This window comes from Pristis pectinata, chromosome 1 (genome assembly GCF_009764475.1).
Source record: "Pristis pectinata isolate sPriPec2 chromosome 1, sPriPec2.1.pri, whole genome shotgun sequence".
NCBI classification, from domain to species: domain Eukaryota; kingdom Metazoa; phylum Chordata; class Chondrichthyes; order Rhinopristiformes; family Pristidae; genus Pristis; species Pristis pectinata.
The window spans coordinates 7,930,752-7,949,095 of record NC_067405.1 but is presented as its reverse complement, the minus strand read 5'-3'; the positions used below and the strand labels follow the sequence as shown (position 1 = coordinate 7,949,095).

At 43.4% G+C, this 18,344-nt stretch overlaps 1 protein-coding gene across 1 annotated transcript in view; it reads left to right on the top strand.

Annotated features, from left to right (window-relative positions):
* Nucleotides 1-15,695, top strand: part of eaf2 (ELL associated factor 2) — a 41,949-nt gene extending 26,254 nt beyond the window's left edge. Inside the window, 2 exon segments of the mRNA XM_052019711.1 lie at nt 9,493-9,735; nt 12,793-15,695. Coding sequence (XP_051875671.1) covers nt 9,493-9,735; nt 12,793-12,836 — 287 coding nt within the window. The 3' untranslated portion in view covers nt 12,837-15,695.
* The last annotated feature ends 2,649 nt before the right edge of the window (nt 15,696-18,344 follow it).

Genomic DNA, 18,344 nt, shown 5'->3' with positions numbered 1-18,344 from the left:
AATTGGCTCCCATGTTCCTCTGCACAACAACTGGCCATTCCTCAAATGTCCTAATGTGGCTGAGAGGGTGAAATGTGCTATGTGAATTTACATTCATGCTAGAGGTTTCAGTTGTTACCCAGTGGCAGTATTTGTCCTTGGATCAGAAATTTGTGGGTTCAACTCCCACTCCAGAAACTTGCCAACTTGGCTGACACTCCACTGGAGTACTGAGGGAATGCTGCCTTGTCAGTGTTAATGTACTTAAGAGACATTAAACCAAGGATGTACCCTCTCTATCGGGTGGATGTAAATTATACTTCCCATGGCACTAATTTGAAGACCACACTGTGAATGTTCTGTTTCCTACTTTGCAGCAGTAACTACTTTCCATTGTGTAAGGGGAAATGTCCTGAGGTTATGAAGATGCTAAATATGCAAGTCTTTTACTCCTTTTATGCCTATTTTTACTCTCGAGCAAAAAGAATCTGGCTGGTTTATTGTGCTTGCTCATGGTGTGAAAACACTGACCCTGCTCATTGGCATGTACTTCAGTGTGAGCAGATTTTGACTTGAATAATGTAGTTCTGTAGGCATAATGAAACTTTTATTCTGTCTGAATTAAATTTCAACCAATGTGTGCATTTAATCAGCTAACAAATGAACAGAAGCCAAATAACACCGGGATGTTCTTGATGTTTGATGTAACTTGCTGTTTTTATTTCGTATAATGGGATTGAATCATAGAATCACTACTCAGAAGGCTGTTCAGTCCATTCAGTCTATGCTGACTCCTGGTGGTGAAATCCTGTCAGTCTGGTTTGCCTGCCCTTTCCCTATCACTCTGCAAATGATTTTCTCTATGTATTTCCCTATTGCAAGTCCTAGTTTGATTGTTTCCAGCATCCTCACAGGCAGCAAGAGTTCCAGATTGTTACAATACTCTTGCATTTGTTTTTGCTTTCTTTTTCTTAAAAAAAAAGGACGTTTTCATTTTTTCCCCATTGCTTTAAATCTGGCCCTCCTGCTCCTTGGGCATCTAGTGGGAGCGGTTCCCCTCTGTTTACCCACACTAAATCAGTCATGATCTCATATAAAGACAAAAGAGACTGCAGACGCTGGAATCTGGAACAAAAAACAGGATGGTGGAAGAACTCAGCAGGTCACGCAGCATCTGTGGAGGCAAAAGGTGTAAGTCAGTGTTTTGGGTCAAGACCCTGCACAGGACTGAGAGGGAAGGGGAAAGGTTGCCAGTATATAGCAGTATAAGGGGTGGGATGGGGCTTGTAGGTCTTGAATAAATCCCTCTTAGCCGTCATTGACTTCAGGAAATGGTGTGGTGCGCACATCCTGTTTATATCAATGGTGCTGAGGTGGAGATGGTTGAGAGCTTCACGTTCCTAGGTGTAAGCATCATCAATAGCTTGTCCTGGTTCAACCACGTAGACGCCATGGCCAAGAAAACACACTAGTGCCTCTATTTCCTCAGGGGGCTAAGGAAATTTGGCATGTCCCTGTTGACCCTCACCAATTTTTATAGACATATCATGGAAGTATCCTATTCAGCCTGGTATGGCAGCTGCTCTGCCCAAGACCACAAGAAATTGCAGAGAGTTATGGACACAGCTCAGTACATCATGAAAACCTGCCTCCCCTCTGGACTCTGTCTACACTTGCTGCCTCGAAAAAGCAGTTAACATAAGCAGCTCAAGGACAGCTTCTATCCCGCTGTTATAAGACTCATGAATGGACTTCGTGTATGATAAGATAGTCTCTTGACCTCACAATCCACATCACCACAGCCTTGCACTTCATTGTTTGCCTGCAGTGCACTTTCTCTGCAACTGTAACACTATTTCTGCATCCTGTTATTGCTTTTCCTTTGTACTGCCTCAATGTACTGATGTGGTGAAATGATCATGCAAAAAAAAGTTTTTTTTCACTGTACCTCAGTACATGTGACTATAATAAACCAATTACCCTTTTGTTCCAAGAAAAATAACCCCAGATTGATAATCTTCTCCCATCTTCCCATCTCCCTCCTCACCTGGATCCACCTATCACCCCTTTATGCTAGCTATCTTCCCTCTGCGCTCTTGGTCCCAAAGCAGGGTTTTGAAACAAAAGGTCCAACTTATCTCTTTACCTCCACAGGTGCTGCCTGACCTGCCGAGTTCCTCCAGCAGTCTTTTTTCTTTTGCCCCAGATCCCAGCATCTGCAGTCTCTTGTGTCTCTGTAATAACTTTCTGCACTGCTTGACCAGCCTCCTCCCAGACAAGTTTGATAAAGTTGAATTGTGATGTTGCAGGCAATAGTGTTTGATGAACACTTGGTTCTCTTCTGTGAAGATGGTTCCTATTTAACCAAGTTTCTAGCTTGAAGGAGTTTGTACTTGAACTTGGTCTTTTCTCCTTGGAGCAACAGAGGATGAGAGGTGTATAGGATGATAAGAGGCATTGATCGTGTGGATAGTCAGAGGCTTTTCCCTAGGGCTGAAATGGTTGCCACAAGAGGACACAGGTTTAAGATGCTGGGGAGTAGGTACAGAGGAGATGTCAGGGGTAAGTTTTTTTTACTCAGAGTAGTGAGTGCATGGAATGGGCTGCCGGCAACGGTGGTGGAGGCGGATGTAATAGGATCTTTTAAGAGACTTTTGGATAGGTACATGGAACCTAGAGGGCTATGGGAACTTAGAAATTACTAGGCTTACCCATAGCCCTCTATTTTTCTAAGGTAGGGACATGCTCAGCACAGCTTTGTGGGCCGAAGGGCCTGAATTGTGCTGTAGGTTTTCTGTTTTTTATATTTACTCGATATTATCAAAAGCAAACACATGCTCACATGCACATCCAAAGTGATTTGTGTATGCACTTGTGCTCAATCTCAAATACACAAACATTTGCATTCACACACATGTAAAGGTATGTGCTCACACACGAGAAGATGTTTATATACAATGCTGCTTTCATAATCTCACATCAGAATCAGGTTTATTATCACTGACTTATATGAAGTGAAATTTGTTAATTTGTGGTGGCAATATAGTGCAAAGAAAAATAAATAGTGCAGAACAAAAAGGATTAATGAGTTCTTCAGTTCATGGACCGTTCAGAAATCTGATGGCGGAGAGGAAGAAGCTGTTCCTGAATCGTTGAGTGTGGGTCTTCAGCCTGCTGTACCTCCTCCCTGATGATAGTAACAAGAGGAGGGCATGTCCCAGATGGTGAGGGTCCTTTGTGATGGATGCTGCTGACTTGAGGTGCCACCTCTTGAAGATGTCCACAGGTTGTGCCTGTGATATAACAAGATAGGAGTGGTTTCGTGTGTGTGTCCTCCTGGAAGTTGGGCACTAAGCATCAGTTCATTTCCTGGCTATGGGGAGAGGAAGGACTGAATCGTTTCTCCATCAGTTTTTTTTAATGTAACATTAGACGAAATTTGACCCATTGAGTCCTTGTTGGCTTCCTGTAGAGCAGTCAGTTCCATTCTTGGTCTTGCCTTGACACGTTGACTGCCTGCTTTTCTCCACGGCTGCTGCCTGGCTTGCTGCGTTCCTCCAGCGTCAGTGTTTTTTTTTCAGTTCTATTCTCGGGTTCTGTCATTACAGCCCTTGCAAATTTATTTACTTAGTGCTTGTCCAATTTTGTTTTGAAATCATTGATCTGCTCCGCTTTCACTGCCCTGAATGGTAGCAGGTTCAATGTCATTATTGTGCAAATAAACAGATAAAAGTTCCTTGTCACATTACTTGTCCCAAACCTGAACTCTCTTCTTCTCATTGTAACATCGGCTGATGTGAACAGTGTTTCTTTATCCAGCTTGCCAAAACCTTCCCTAATTTTGTACATTTTGTGGTAGGTGAGTTACTGGGGGATTCTGAGGGATAAGATGTACAAACATTTGGAAAGGCAGAGGTTGATTAGTGACAGTCAGCATGGCTTTGTGTGTGGGAGATCCTGCCTCGTGAATTTAATTGAGCTTTTTGAAGAAGTAACCAAGAAGGTCGATGGGGGAACAGTGGTAGATATGGTCTACGTGGACTTCAGTAAGGCTTTTGATAAGGTTCCGCATGGAAGGCTGCTATGGAAAGTTAGATCGCATGGAAACCAGGAAGAGCTAGTTAATTGGATACAGAATTGGCATGATTGTAGGGAGCAGAGGGTGATTTTGGAAAGTTGTTTTATGGACTAGAGGCCTGTGTCTAGTGGTGTTCCCCAGGGCTCATTAATAGGCCCATTGCTGAGAATGTACGAGGCATGGTTAGTAAGTTTGCAGACAACACTACAATAAGTGGTGTTATTGACAGTGAAGATGGTTATCAAGATTTATAGAGGGATCTTAGTCAGCTGGGTAGTGGGTGGAGGAATGGCAAATGGAGTTTAATTTGGATAAGTGCGACGTGTTGCATTTTGAGAAGACAAATGAGGCTAGAGCTTTCACAGTGAATAGTAGAGCCTTGGGGGGTGTTTAGAACAGAGGGTTCATTGAGAATGGTGTCACAGGTAAACGGGGTGGTGAAGAAGGCGTTTGGCATGCTGGCTTTCATTAGTCAAGGCACTGAGTATAGAAGTTCGGATGTTACGTTGCAGTTGTACAAGACATTGGTGAGGCCGCGCTTAGAATATTGTGTTCAGTTTTGGTCGCCCTGCCAGAGGGAAGATTCCATTAAGCTGGAAAGAGTGCAGAGGAGATTTGAGGATGTTGCTGGGACTCAAGGGACTGAGTTAATGGGGAGAGGTTGAGCTGGTTGGGACTTTTTTTTCCCCATTTGGAACATAAGAGAATAAGGGTGATCTTAGAGGTGTATAAAGTCATGAGAGGCATAGGGTGAATGTGCACAGTCTTTTTCCCAGGGTTGGGAATGTAGACCTAGAGGACATAGGTTTGTGAGAGGGGAAAGATTTAATAGGAATGTAACCTTTTCGCCTAGAGAGTGGTCTGTAAATGGAATAAGCTGCCAGAGGAAGTAGTTGAGGCAGGTACATTAACAGCATTTAAAAGGTACTTGGACAGGTCCATGGATAGGAAAGCTGCAGAGGGTTGGGGGCAAATGCGACCAGCTTGGACAGGCATTTGGTCTGCATAGACCAGTTGGCCCAAAGAGCCTGCTCCTTTGTGTGACTCTACCTTCACTGCTCCAGGAGAACGTCTGCAGTTTCTCTAACCATATAGTTAAAATCTCTAATTTCTGGAATCATTCCAGTATTGGTAATTGGTTTATTATTGTCGCACGTAACTAGATACAGTGAAAAGCTTTAGTTTGCGTGCCATCCAGAACAGATCATTTCCATACATAAGAACATCAGGGTAGTACAAAAGTGGGGGGAAAAAATGCAGAATATAGTGCTACAGTTGGATAAAGTGCAGTACAGGTTGACAGTGCACAGGAATACATCTTCATACTCCCAAGGACCTGCAGTACTTGCTGCTCAGAAAGTTGTGGCTTCAATTTCCACTCCAGAGACTTAATGCACATAACCTAGACTGACACTCCGGTGCAGTACTGAGGGAATGCTGCCTCGTCAGTGGTAACTTCAGGTGAGATTTTAAATCAGGGATGTGCCTTCTCTCTCTCGAGCAGGTGTACCTTGTTTGTTTTCCTTCTCTTTTATGAACACTTTTAATCCATGAATATTAGATGCCTTGTCCTTGCCATTTTTTAAGCCACATTTCCCTGTTACCAATGTATCATATTCCCACATGACCAACGTGACAAGATTGGATCCCAAGGTGCTAATATGCAGATGACCTTGTGTGAATGTTCCCCTTCACTTCTGTCAGCTCATTGCACTAGAGGGTGTAAGTTTAGGAGAAGAGATTCAGAGGGGATCTGAGGAAGAACTAGAGTTTGTCTGGAATCCGGAACCTTCTACCTGAGGGGTGGTGGAGGCCGGTACTCACACATTTAACAAGCATCTAGATAACAAGGATTTTGATCAGTTGGGGAAAGTAGATCAGGGTAGGGTAGTGCATGTTGTCTGTTTGGACTTTAGCAAGGCCTTTGACAAGGTCCTGCATGGTAGGCTGGTCTGGAAGATCAGGTCCCATGGAATCCAGGGAGAGCTAGTTGTGTGGATTCAAAATTGGCTTGGACGTAGGAAGCAGAAGGTGGCAATTGAACATTATTTCTCGGATTGGAGGCCAGTGACTAGTGGTGTGCTGCAGGGGTCAGTGCTGGGACGCTTATAGAACATAGAACACTACAAGACAGTACAGGCCCTTTGGCGCACAATGTTGTGCCGACATTTTATCCTGCTCTAAGATCTATCTGACCCTTCCCTCCCACATAGCCCCCTATTTTTCTATCATTCATGTATGTATCTAAGAGTCTCTTAAATGTCCCTAATGTATCTGCCCCCACAACCTCTGCCGGCAGTGCATTTCATGCACCCACCATTCTGTGTAAAAATAAAGAAAACTTACCCCTGACATCCCCCTTATACTTTCCTCCAATCACCTTAAAATTATGTCCCCTCGTGTAAGCCATTGTCACACTGGGAAAAAGTCTCTGACTGTCCACTTGATCTATGCCTCTTATCATCTTGTGCACCTCCATCAAGTCACCTCTCATCCTCCTCTCCAAAGAGAAAAGCCCTAGCTTGCTCAGCCTATCCTCATAAGACATGCTCTCCAATCCAGGCAATGTCCTGGTAAATCTCCTCTGCACCCTCTCTAAAGCCTCCACATCCTTCCTATCATGAGGTGAGCAGAACTGAACACAATACTCCGTGTGGTCTAACCAGAGTTCTATAGAGCTGCAACATCACCTCGTGGCTCTTGAACTCAATACCCCAACTCATGAAGGCCAACACTCCATCCGCCTTCTTAACAGCCCTATCGACCTGCGCAACAACCTTGAGGGATCTATGGACGTGAACCCCAAGATCCCTCTGTTCCTCCATACTGTTAAGAGTCCTGCCATTAACCTTGTATCCTGCCTTCAAATTTGATCTCCCGAAGTGTGTCACTTCACATTTATCTGGGTTGAACTCCATCTGCCACTTCTCAGCCCAGTGCTGCATTCTATCAATATCCTGTTGTAATCTACAGCAACCTTCTACAGTATCCACAACACCACCAACCTTGGTATCATCAGCAACCTTACTAACCCACCCTTCCACATCCTCATCCAAGTCATTTATAAAAATCACAAAGAGCAGGGGTCCCAGAACAGATCCCTGCAGAACACCACTGGTCACTGATCTCCAGGCAGAATACGCTCCATCTACCACCCCCCTCTGTCTTCTATGGGCGAGCCAATTCTGAATCCACGCACCAAGTTTCCCTGGATCCCATGCCTCCTGACTTTCTGAATGATGTAGAGGTAAAATGACATGAATAAAATAGAAGTGAAAGGTTCAGTAAGAACCTGAGGAGCAACATTTTTTTACACAGCCGGTGGTAGATATGTAGAGCCAGTTGCCAGAGGAAGTGGGTGAGGCAGGTACATTAAATACATTTAAGAAGTATGTGGCCAGGTATATCCTCACAGAATTCAATCAGGCTTGTGAGGCACAACCTGCCCCTCACAAAGCCATGCTGACTGTCAATAATCAACCTATGCTTCTCTAAATGCCCATAAATCCTGTTTCTAAGAATCTTCTCCAGTAATTTGCCCACCATTGAAGTAAGACTCACTGGTCTGTAATTCCCAGGGTCATCCTGACTCCCTTTCTTAAAGGAACAACATTTGCCACCCTCCAATCATCTGGCAATACATCAGTGGCTAGTGAGGATGCAAAGCTCGTTGCCGAAGGTGCAGCGATTTTTTTTTTGTTGTTTTTTTGTTTTCCCTAGCATCCCATAATAACCTTGGAGTACTGTGTACAGTTTTGGTCACCCTGTTGTAGGAGGGGTGTTGTTAAACTGGAAAGAGTGCAGAGTGGATTTGCAGAGATGTTGCCTGGACTAGATGGCCAGAGTTGTAGGGCTAAGTCTTTATTCCTTTGACTGTAGGAGAATGAGGGGTGACCTTATGGAGGTTTATAGAATCACGAGGGGCATATATGGGCTGGAAGGTGGCAGTCTGTTCCCCAGGGTAGGGGAGTCCAAAACCAGGGGGCATAGGTTTAGGGTGAAAGGGGAAAGATTTAAAAGGGACCTGAGGGGCAACTTTGTCACGCAAGAGTGGTGAGTGTATGGAATGAGTTGCCAGAGGAAGTGGTTGAGGCAGGTACAATAGTATCATTTAAAAAGCACTTGGATAGGTACATGGAGGGGCGGGGCTTGGAGGGATATGGGTCGAACGCAGGAAATTGGGACTAGCTGGGTGGGCACTGTGGTCGGCTTGGGCACCCATCACCTGCCAACTCTTGCTACACCCCTTATTCCACCCCCCCCCCCCCCCTCCACCCCTGACTTTTTTTATACTGGCTCCTCTTTCTTTCTAGTCCTGATAAAGGGTCTCAACCCAAAACATCAACTGTTCACTTCCCTGTCCAATTCCTTCCATAGATCCAGCGTTTTGTGTGTTGCTGCTAATCACCTACCTTCCACGCTTATGGGCTTGTGACTGCTCCAGGCTAATGAGCTTGAAGGGCAGTGGTTGTTATTCCAAGGATTGTCCTGAATATGATGATGGTCCCAGCTTTTTCACATTGCAAGCCATCTTGGTCATCTCAGACCTGTTTCCTCCATTCTTATAACCAACATCCCTTTCTTATCATGTACCTGTCTAAATGTCTTTTAAACATCGTAATTGTACCCAGGCAAATGGGACCAGGTCAGGTAGGCAATTTGGTTGGCATGGGCAAGTTGGGCCAAAGGGCCTGTTTCCCTGCTGTAGAACTCTATAACTCTGTTTATGTCTAACCTGTGAGATCGAGCCTGTCTGATCAATTGTCTCTGCCACTTCCATCACCTGGCATAGGCCTAACTGCTGATGATATCCCGAGCCCTCGTCCTGAGCTCTCGTACTTCTCTGATTCGTTGCCAACTTCCCCTAATGTCATCTCTGAGCTCATGTTGCTCATCTGTTGTCCCTTTCCATGCTGCTAAATACCCAACTTCTTCTCTTGAAGCACTGGTCTGCTGATATGGTTTTCTTTCTTGGATCTGCCATCCTCATTTCTCTCCTCAACAACAGCCCTTGACCTTCCCTTCCAAAACTACAGTCCCAATTTTGCACCTTTGTTTCTAGGATCAGTCCGACCTTGCTTCTGTCCCTACCACAGAACTGCTGTGTCACTGATGCTGTGTGTTATTCTGATCATGGCGATCCATTCCTTTCCCTCCTTTTTCTGTCTGTGGCCTCTGACATGGATGACTACATCATCTCCCTACAACATCTCCACGCTGTTCTCCAGTTCAATGGGATCCCACTTTCTTGCTATTCTGTCCTCATCCAGGCTCAGTTGCTCAATAAATTTCAAGATAGAGCTTCTTAGAATTTTAGATAATAAGGGAATTGAGGTAGATAGGGCTCGACCATAGTATTGAGTGGTGGACCAGACATAAGGAATCTCCTCCTAGATCTTCTGCTCTGATGTTCTCATTCTGCATCTCGTTTGTAGAGCTGATGGCAGAGGTTGGCGCCATGGACCAGATGAGTACATCGGACAGCTCGTCGGACTCCAAGGGCTCCTCGTCGTCCTCCTCGAGCAGCGAAAGCTCCAGTGATTCTGAAGATGAGGCACTTAAGCCGGCTGAACCTCTACCTCCCACAGTGCCTTCGTCTCACGTTTCAATGCCGCTAATATCAACGTCACTACCTCAGGATGCTGTCAACAAACCTGAAGAAACTCTGAATACATTACGTAAGTAACTTGCTATTCCTCCTTTTGATTAACTGAATAATAGAACATAGAACATTACAGCACAGTACAGGCACTTTGGCCCACAATGTTGTGCCGACATTTTATCCTGCTCTAAGATCTATCTAACCCTTCCCTCCCACATGGCCCCCTATTTTTCTATCATTCATGTGTCTATCTAAGAGTCTCTTAAATGTCCCTAATGTATCTGCCCCCACAACTTCTGCCGACAGTGCATTCCATGCACCCACCACTCTGTGTTTTTAAAAAAAAAACCTGCCTCTGACATCTTCCCCCCCACCGCCCCCTTCCTCCAATCACCTTAAAATTATGTCCACTCGTGTTAGCCATTGTCGCCCTAGGAAAAAGTCTCTGACTGTCCACTTGATTTATGCCTCTTGTGATCTTATAGACCTCTTATCAAGTCACCTTTCATCCTCCTCTCCAAAGAGAAAAGCCCTAGCTCACTCAACTTGGCCTCATAAGATATGCTCTCCAATCCAGGCAGCATCCTGGTAAATGTCCTCTGCACCCTCTCTTCCATAGAGACTGTTTTCAAAAATGTTCAATGTTTTCAAAAATTTCAGGGATGTGACCTTTATCAGATAAGTTGGCTAAATAATGGGCTTCTGTGGTGAATGATGTCCAAACCCATCTTGCTTACCAGGGTAGCACCACAGTGGTGTTGCAGGTGGTGGTGCTGCTACCTCACAGCTCCAGTGATCTGGGTTCAATCCTGAACTCTGATGCTGTCTGCATTATACTCACATCAGTCACTATCTTATGGAATCGTGGACCAAGCCAGGAGATCCTTGGCCAGCTCTTGATCATAATTTGTTTCTTTGTACACTTTTTTGTGTCCTACAAGAGACGCTCCAAGTCAAATTTCCAAGGCTCCCTCTCCATTCTCACACCATTATTTACCCCTAATGCTTGGGTCAGGAGGCAATCACAGTAGGTGATCAAGTACACAATGTGTACTTGATGGCAAGTGGTAAACTTGTTGCCTCAGCTACACAGTAATCCAGAGTCTGAGTTTTTGGGTTCTGTCACCCACATAGTCATTGATGGCCGTGCAGGTGACTAGCCAGCGGCATGACCCACAGTCAACTAGATGACAGTGGAGTTGGAAGGATAGTAACACGCATCGGCCATTTAGCCCACAGAGTATGGCTGGCACCAGTCAATCAGACCAGTGTGATCTGAGACCCAACTCCATGTACCTGCCTGGTATCCCCAATATTTCTTAATATCTCTTGGTTATTCTGTATATCTTCAATGTTGGATCTAAATTTAACAACTGATAGAGGGTTATTTGCAATGCTTCTACTTCCACTCTGCGTGGTTTTCTAGTTTAATCCCTGAATGGCCTTTATTCTAATATGCGAGTTATTATCTCAGACTCCACCATTGAAATGGGCTTTCTCCCATCTCAGTTCACATCAGAATCGTAATAACTTCAATTAAATCATCCCTTAACCTTTTGAATTCCAGAGAATACAACCCTAGTTTCTTTAATCTCTCCTTGCAATTTAATGCTTGGAATCCAGATACTGTTCTGCTAAACTGAGGAGGACTTCAAATAATTCTTCAGATAGTCTTTACCTGCTCTAGCTAGTCACTTGATGGATAGAGCTTGTAAGCCTGACATAACTGTTGATGAGGCAAAATTGAATGACGGTATTTGCCTAGCAATTAATAACTGCTTGACCAAGGAACAAGATGTAAATTTTGTAACCAGGAAATAATGGAGCTTCATACTCTTAATATTTACGTAAGCAATAATGCAGTAAATAGAGTTCTTGGGATTAGATGATGACAGGAGCAGAATTGGCAAGGAGGGTGTGAGAAGTAAGATGTGAGCTTAATTGAATTGGCTCAGGCAGTGGTGAGGAGAGGCTATCTGGAAGAGCAGGGGATAATGGAAAGGCAGGGAACAAGCACGCTGATGGGTACAGGAGGACTGGGTAAAGGGAAGCAAGGGGAAGGGAGCTAGGGATGAGGTGAAAGTGGGTAAGGCATGGGAGAAGGTTGGTAGGGTGGGGAGGAGGTAGTGAGGTGGTGTTTGGAGGGTGAAAGGGTATGGATACAGCTGGCAGACCATGCAGGAAGGGAATGGAGTAAACTCAGTGTGAGGCTTGGCTATATTCTAAGCATTTCTTTCAGGATTGACGCTAGTGGGATCCCAGTTATTTTTTCATTGTAATACTTGTCAGTTGATGTACAGAGGGATCTTAGGGTCCAAGTCCATAGCTCACTGAAAGTGGCCATGCAAGTAGATAGGGTGGTAAAGAAGGCATACGGCATGCTTGCCTTCATTGGTCAGGGCATTGAGTATAAGAGTCAGGAAGTCACCTTGCAGCTGAAAAATGTGCAATTCTGTTCACCTCATTCCAGGAAGGATGTGGAGGCTTTGGAGAGGGTGCAGAAGAGGTTCACCAGGATGCTGCCTGGATTAGAGGGCAGGTGCTATAAGGAGAGGTTGGACAAACTTGGGTTGTTTTCTCTGGAGCACTGGAGGCTGAGGGAAGACCTGGTAGAAGTTTATACAATTATTAGGGGCGTAGTTAGGGTAGACAACCAGTGTATTTTTCCCAGGGTTAAAATGTCAAATACTAGTGGGCATGCATTTAAGGTGGGTGGGAGTAAGTTCAAAGGAGATTTGCGGGGCAAGTTTTGTTTTACACAGAATGGTTGGTGTCTGGAACGGGCTGCCAGGGGCTGTGGTGGAAACATGATAGTGGCGCTTAGAGGCTGTTAGACAAACACCTGAATATTCAGGGAATGGAGGGATGTGGATCATGTACAGGAAGGAGAGATTTAGTTTTAATTTGGCATCGTGTTCAGCGTAAACATTGTGGACTGCAGGGCCTGTTCCTGTGCTGTACTGTATGTATGAAAATGGGAGTCTGATTGCAATTATTTATTGTGTACATTGAGGAAGTGCTTAATGTAGGTTTGTGATTTTTATTCTAGTCCATCTGGTCATTCATTGGTGGGGTGAGATTATGTCCAAACTAGGCTGAATGATACTGATTTTTTTTAATCTTGTATCTTCAGGAAGTGATCTGCAACTAAGTGACTCTGGAAGTGACAGCGATTGAGTGAAAGGAGCTTTGTTGTGCAAGGACAAATGCAGAGGCAAACTTGGCAATATCACAAACATTTGGCAGCTGTTTTGCTCTGCAAAGCAAATCGGGAACTTGCCTTAAAAAGAAGAAAATGGGCTCTGTGTGGGTGTGTGTATATGTGCTTGCAGGTTCAGATAAATATATTTTAATAAATCTTTTGCAGAATGGAAGTACCTTCTGCTCGAACTCAGTGTGAGATGCCAATAAGTTTTAAGTATGACTAATGGTATCTTGTCAATCTTTTTTTTGTCCACTGCCTTAATGGTCTTTGAAGAAATAATTGTCTCCACCAAATTATTTAGGTGTGTTTCTTGCTGAAGTCAGACCTTGGAAGTTTTGAATGTTCATTTTACAGGTTCAAAGTTGGAAAGGAGGATTTCTTATTTTTAAATGGAAAACACTTTTTAAATCCAAAAATGAGTAAGCTTGTTTTCACTCTTAATTAATGTTATTCACAGGGAAATGACTGCACAAGTCTTTTGGTCCTATGAGGTCACTAATGAAGTTGGTAGCCTGTTTACACCTGTTGATCAATTTATATGAAAAGTGTATTTTGTGAAATATTTAATAAAGTGCCATTACTTTCTGTCCAGAATTTCATAGAATTGATAGTCATTTACTTTGGCCAGTGGAGGTGTGTCTTGAGGGGAAAATAAGCTCGCCACATGAAATTTTCCTGTCACTTAACTCCAAATTCCGAGTGGTGGGTGAAGGTGGGGCTTGCCCAGAGAGGTGAGGTTGGAGCAGAGAAGAAGCTGTGCGCAATCTCTAATTGTGTTGTGGGTGAGAAGGATTCCCACCAGAGGTATAATATTGAAGAGTGACCTTACAGTGTCTAATCTCCACTCGAACATGGAGACACTGCCTGGGCTCCTATTGACTTTCTTTGTTCTAGCCTGCAGGTTACTCCAGCTTTATCCCTGCGGTGCTTCCACTTTGCTCCCATTCTGCGACTTGGTAGGAAATAGGAGATGAAAACTATTTCATCCTCGTCTTGCCACCCTTGCTCCCAGCTACTGTTTTACACACCATTGATTCTGGAGTTACACCCATAATAATAGTGCAAAACCTTTAATGCAAATTGTTTCTTTTGAAGAGCAAGATTTTGTTATGTAGGCTGAATATTTTATCTTTTGCTTCTGGGTCCCTCTGACCACTGCCTGTTGTCAGTGAGCTGCTGTGCAAAAGAAACATGAGGATTCTGTCTGTTTACTCAGCCATTGTTGGCTTGTTTCAAGACCAGAGACTTGTTTACCTGTAGTACTTGAATTTTGAGAATGTGGTTGTGATGGTGAGAATTAAAATTCCTTTGCATATGACTCAGTAGATTTTTTTCTTGCAGCTTCTCAAAGTTGAGTTTATTGTTGTCTGCACAAGTACATGTATGCACAGGTTCAATGAAAAACTTCTTGTGGCAGCATTGCAGGCACATAGCAACATATAAGCAGCATTCACAAGAAAAATATGAATTAAACATAAGTCATACAATTTTTACAAAGAACACAATTAGAACAAAACAAAAACAAAGTCCATTTTAGTGCAAAGTGGTCATGGTGTTGTTAAACTGTAGTGATTAGTAGTAGTAGAGGACATGCATTTAAAGTGAGATGGCTCTTGGGGGCCAAGTCCATAGATCCCTCAAAGTTGCTGCGCAAGTTGATAGGGTTCTTAAGAAGGCGTATGGTGTGCTGGCCTTCATTAGTTGGAGAATTGAGTTCAAGAGCCATGAGGTAATGTTGCAGCTCTATAAAACTCTGGTTAGACCACACTTAGAGTACTGTGTTCAGTTCTGATCGCCTCATTATAGGAAGGATGTGGAAGCTTTAGAAAGGGTGCAGAGGAGTTTTTCCAGGATGCTGCCTGGATTAGAGAACATGTTTTTTGAGGAAAGTTTGAGTGAGCTAGGGCTTTTCTCCACGGAGTGACGGAAGATGAGAGGTGACTTGATAAAATGTGTGTAAGATTATGAGATGGATAGATAGGGTGGACAGCCAGCATCTTTTCCCTAGGGTGGCAATGGCCAATACCAGTGGACATCCATTTAAGGTCAGAGGAGGAATGTTCAGGAGAGATGTCAGAGGTAGGTTCTTTACAGAGAGTGGTGGGTGCCTGGAACGCACTGCCGGGGGTGGTTGTAGAGGCTGATACAATAGGGACATTTAAAAGGCTCTTAGATAGGCACATGGATGTAAGGAAAATATAGAGGGTTATGGGTTGTGTAGGAGGGAAGGGTTAGATGATCGAGGGGTATGTTTATATAGGTCAGCACAACATCGTGGGTCAAAGGCCCTGAACTGTGTTGTACTGTTCTATGTTCTATGTAATATAAGGTCAGGAGTAGGCCATATGGCCACCTTAATCCAGCTCCATCATTCATTAAGATTGCAGCTGATTAGATCAATGCACCATAGAAAACATCCTATCATGGCTTGGTACAGCAACTGCTCTGCCCGTGACCACAAGAAACTGCAAAGAGTTGCAGACACAGCTCAGCACATCCCGGAAACCAGCCTCCCCTCCATGGACTCTGTCTACACTTCTTGCTGCCTCGGTAAAGCAGCCAATATAATCAAAGACCCCATCCATCCCAGACATTCTTTCTTCTCCCCTTTCCCAGAAGAAGGGCAGAAGATACAAAAGCCTGAAAGCACATACCACCAGGCTCAAGGACAGCTTCTATCCCACTGTTAGAAGACTATTGAACTGTTCCCTTATATGATGAGATGGACTCTTGACCTCACAATCTACCTTGTTATGACCTTGCACCTTATTGTCTACCTGCACTGCACTCCCTCTGTAGCTGTGACACTTTACTCTGTACTGTTATTGTTTTTACCCTGTACTACCTCAATGCACTCTGTACTAACTCAATCTATCTGCACTGTGTAATGAATTGATCTGTATGAACGGTATGCAAGACAAGTTTTTCTCTGTACCTCGGTACAAGTGACAATAATAAACCAATACCGATTACTGATAACTATATATTTTTAATCCCACATTTATTCATTCAACAGAACTTATATTTGCTCAGCTTCTGATCATTTGAGCTTGAGTCTCTGATAACCTGTCCAAATCTCTGGGTTACAAATTCCGTGAAATAACCTCTGCAGCAAGTCACAGAGCCACTTGGCATGGAAACAGGCCCTTTGGCCCACTGTGCTGATCCCCAAGCACCTATTCACACTAATCCCATTTTAATCTCTCTTTGTTTCCATCAATACCTCATGGATTCTACTGCTCACCGATACAGTTGGTTAAATTTACAGAGGCCAAGTAACGCATCAAACCACACGTCTTTGGGATGTAGGAGGTGTCACAAACCAGCAACAAAAGAAACACACTGAGCATGATTCAGTGTTAAAAACTATTTTATTAATCACTACTTATGATAATACGTAAAATAAAAGTAAAAATGTTAGTATGTTAGAATTCAAGAATGTTAAACCTCGAACGTTAACCCCAAAACTAAACTCGTCGCGTGTGTGTGTGACAAAGTCCAAAGCTCCCAGTTCCGGAATGGTTCTTAAAGTTCAGTTCCGCAAGCCATAAGGTGAAACATGAGCAAGGGCTTCTTCAACAACCACCGTTGTCTGAAGATAAGATGTAGATGTAGAAAAACATAGAGAGAGTACATACGAAATCCAAATGTTCCACGATGGAACCCAAACGACACTTCAGTGTTTACTCGGTAGTGACTTCCTCACCCCGAAAAGCATCCGAACCGTGGTCGTCCACACACAAATACCTGTTTCCTTCTACAGGTCAGCAACAAAGTGAACTCCACCGGATTACTTCCAACTTCCATACATGGATTTCAGTGGCAAACACAGTTATTGTTTCTCATCCATCGATAGAGAAAAACAAGCAGGCTGGTGTCTCTCTCCCTTCTCTCTCTCTCTCTCCTTCTTCTTCTGACTTCTTCAACAACGTCATTACGTCCTTTATCTTCTATTGACGTAAGCACGCCCCACACACATACACACACACTCTCTATCTTAAAGGGACTTTCACTGAGTCCGTAACACCTCCCACCTAAAAAAAAATTTTCCCAAGAAAATTTTAACCGCGCATAGTTAGTAATGTTAATAATTATCATGCTACACAACTACAGACTATCAGATTAGTACAGATACCTGTTTCCCATTTAACATCGGGAAAGACAATCAGCAATCACATTATCTTTGCCTTTAATGTGAGTTATCATGAGATCAAACTCTTGCAAAATTAAACTCCAGTTTAACAGCCTTCTGTTTTTGTTTTTGACTTGGCTCAGAAACACCAATGGGTTATGATCTGTATATACAGTCAATGGTTTCTGAGCGGTGCAAACAAATACACTGAAATGTTGCAAGGCTAAAACAAGCGACAGTAATTCTTTCTCTATGGTGGAATAATTCTTTTGATGCTCATTAAATTTCTTTGAAAAGTAAGCTACAGGATGGTCAATATCATCAAGGTCACCCTTCTGCAACAACACAGCTCCTGCAGCTTCATCACTGGCATCTACTGCTAATGAAAATGGCTTTTCAAAGTCAGGTGTTCTGAGCACAGGATGGTAGCATAAAATGGCTTTCAGCTTCTTAAATGCTTCTTGACAAGAATCTGTCCAAACAAACTTTACTCCCTTCTTCAGAAGATTAGTTAGGGGAAGAGCAATATCAGCAAAATTTTTACAAAATTTTCGATAATATCCAACCATTCCCAAAAATCTTCTAACAGTCCTCATACCTGTGGGAATAGGGAACTCAGATATTGCTTGAACTTTTGCCTGAACAGGAGCTTGCTTGCCTTGACCTACAACATAACCAAGATACGTCACAGTGGCATAGCCAAATTCACTTTTCGCCAAGTTAACTGTAAGATTAGCCTTGGAAAGTCTTTCAAACAACCTTTCTAACGCAGAGATGTGATCCTCCCATGTATCATTCCCAGTCACTAAGTCGTCAATGTAGGCATCTGTATGTTTTAACCCATGAATCACTGAATTAATCATTCTTTGAAATGTTGCCGGAGCATTTTTCATTCCAAATGGCAAAACATTGTATTCATACAATCCAGAAGGGGTTACAAAGGCTGAAAACTCCCTTCCTCTATCTGTTAATGGAACACACCAGTACCCTTTTAATAGGTCAATCTTTGTAAGAAATTTTGCCTTTCCCACTCTGTCTATGCAATCATCCACCCTAGGAATAGGGTAAGCATCTGACTTTGTTACAGCATTCACTTTCCTGTAATCTGTGCAAAATCTAACAGTTCCATCAGGTTTAGGTACAATAACACAGGGCGAACTCCAATTTGAAGTAGAATGCCTAATAATATCATTTTCCAACATGTATTTTATTTCCTGATCAACAAGTTTACTTTTTTCCACATTCATTCGATATGGGTGTTGTTTGATTGGTTTTGCATCCCCAACATCAACATCATGGGTAATTATCGATGTTCTGTTTGGAACATCTGGGAACAGATTTTTAAATT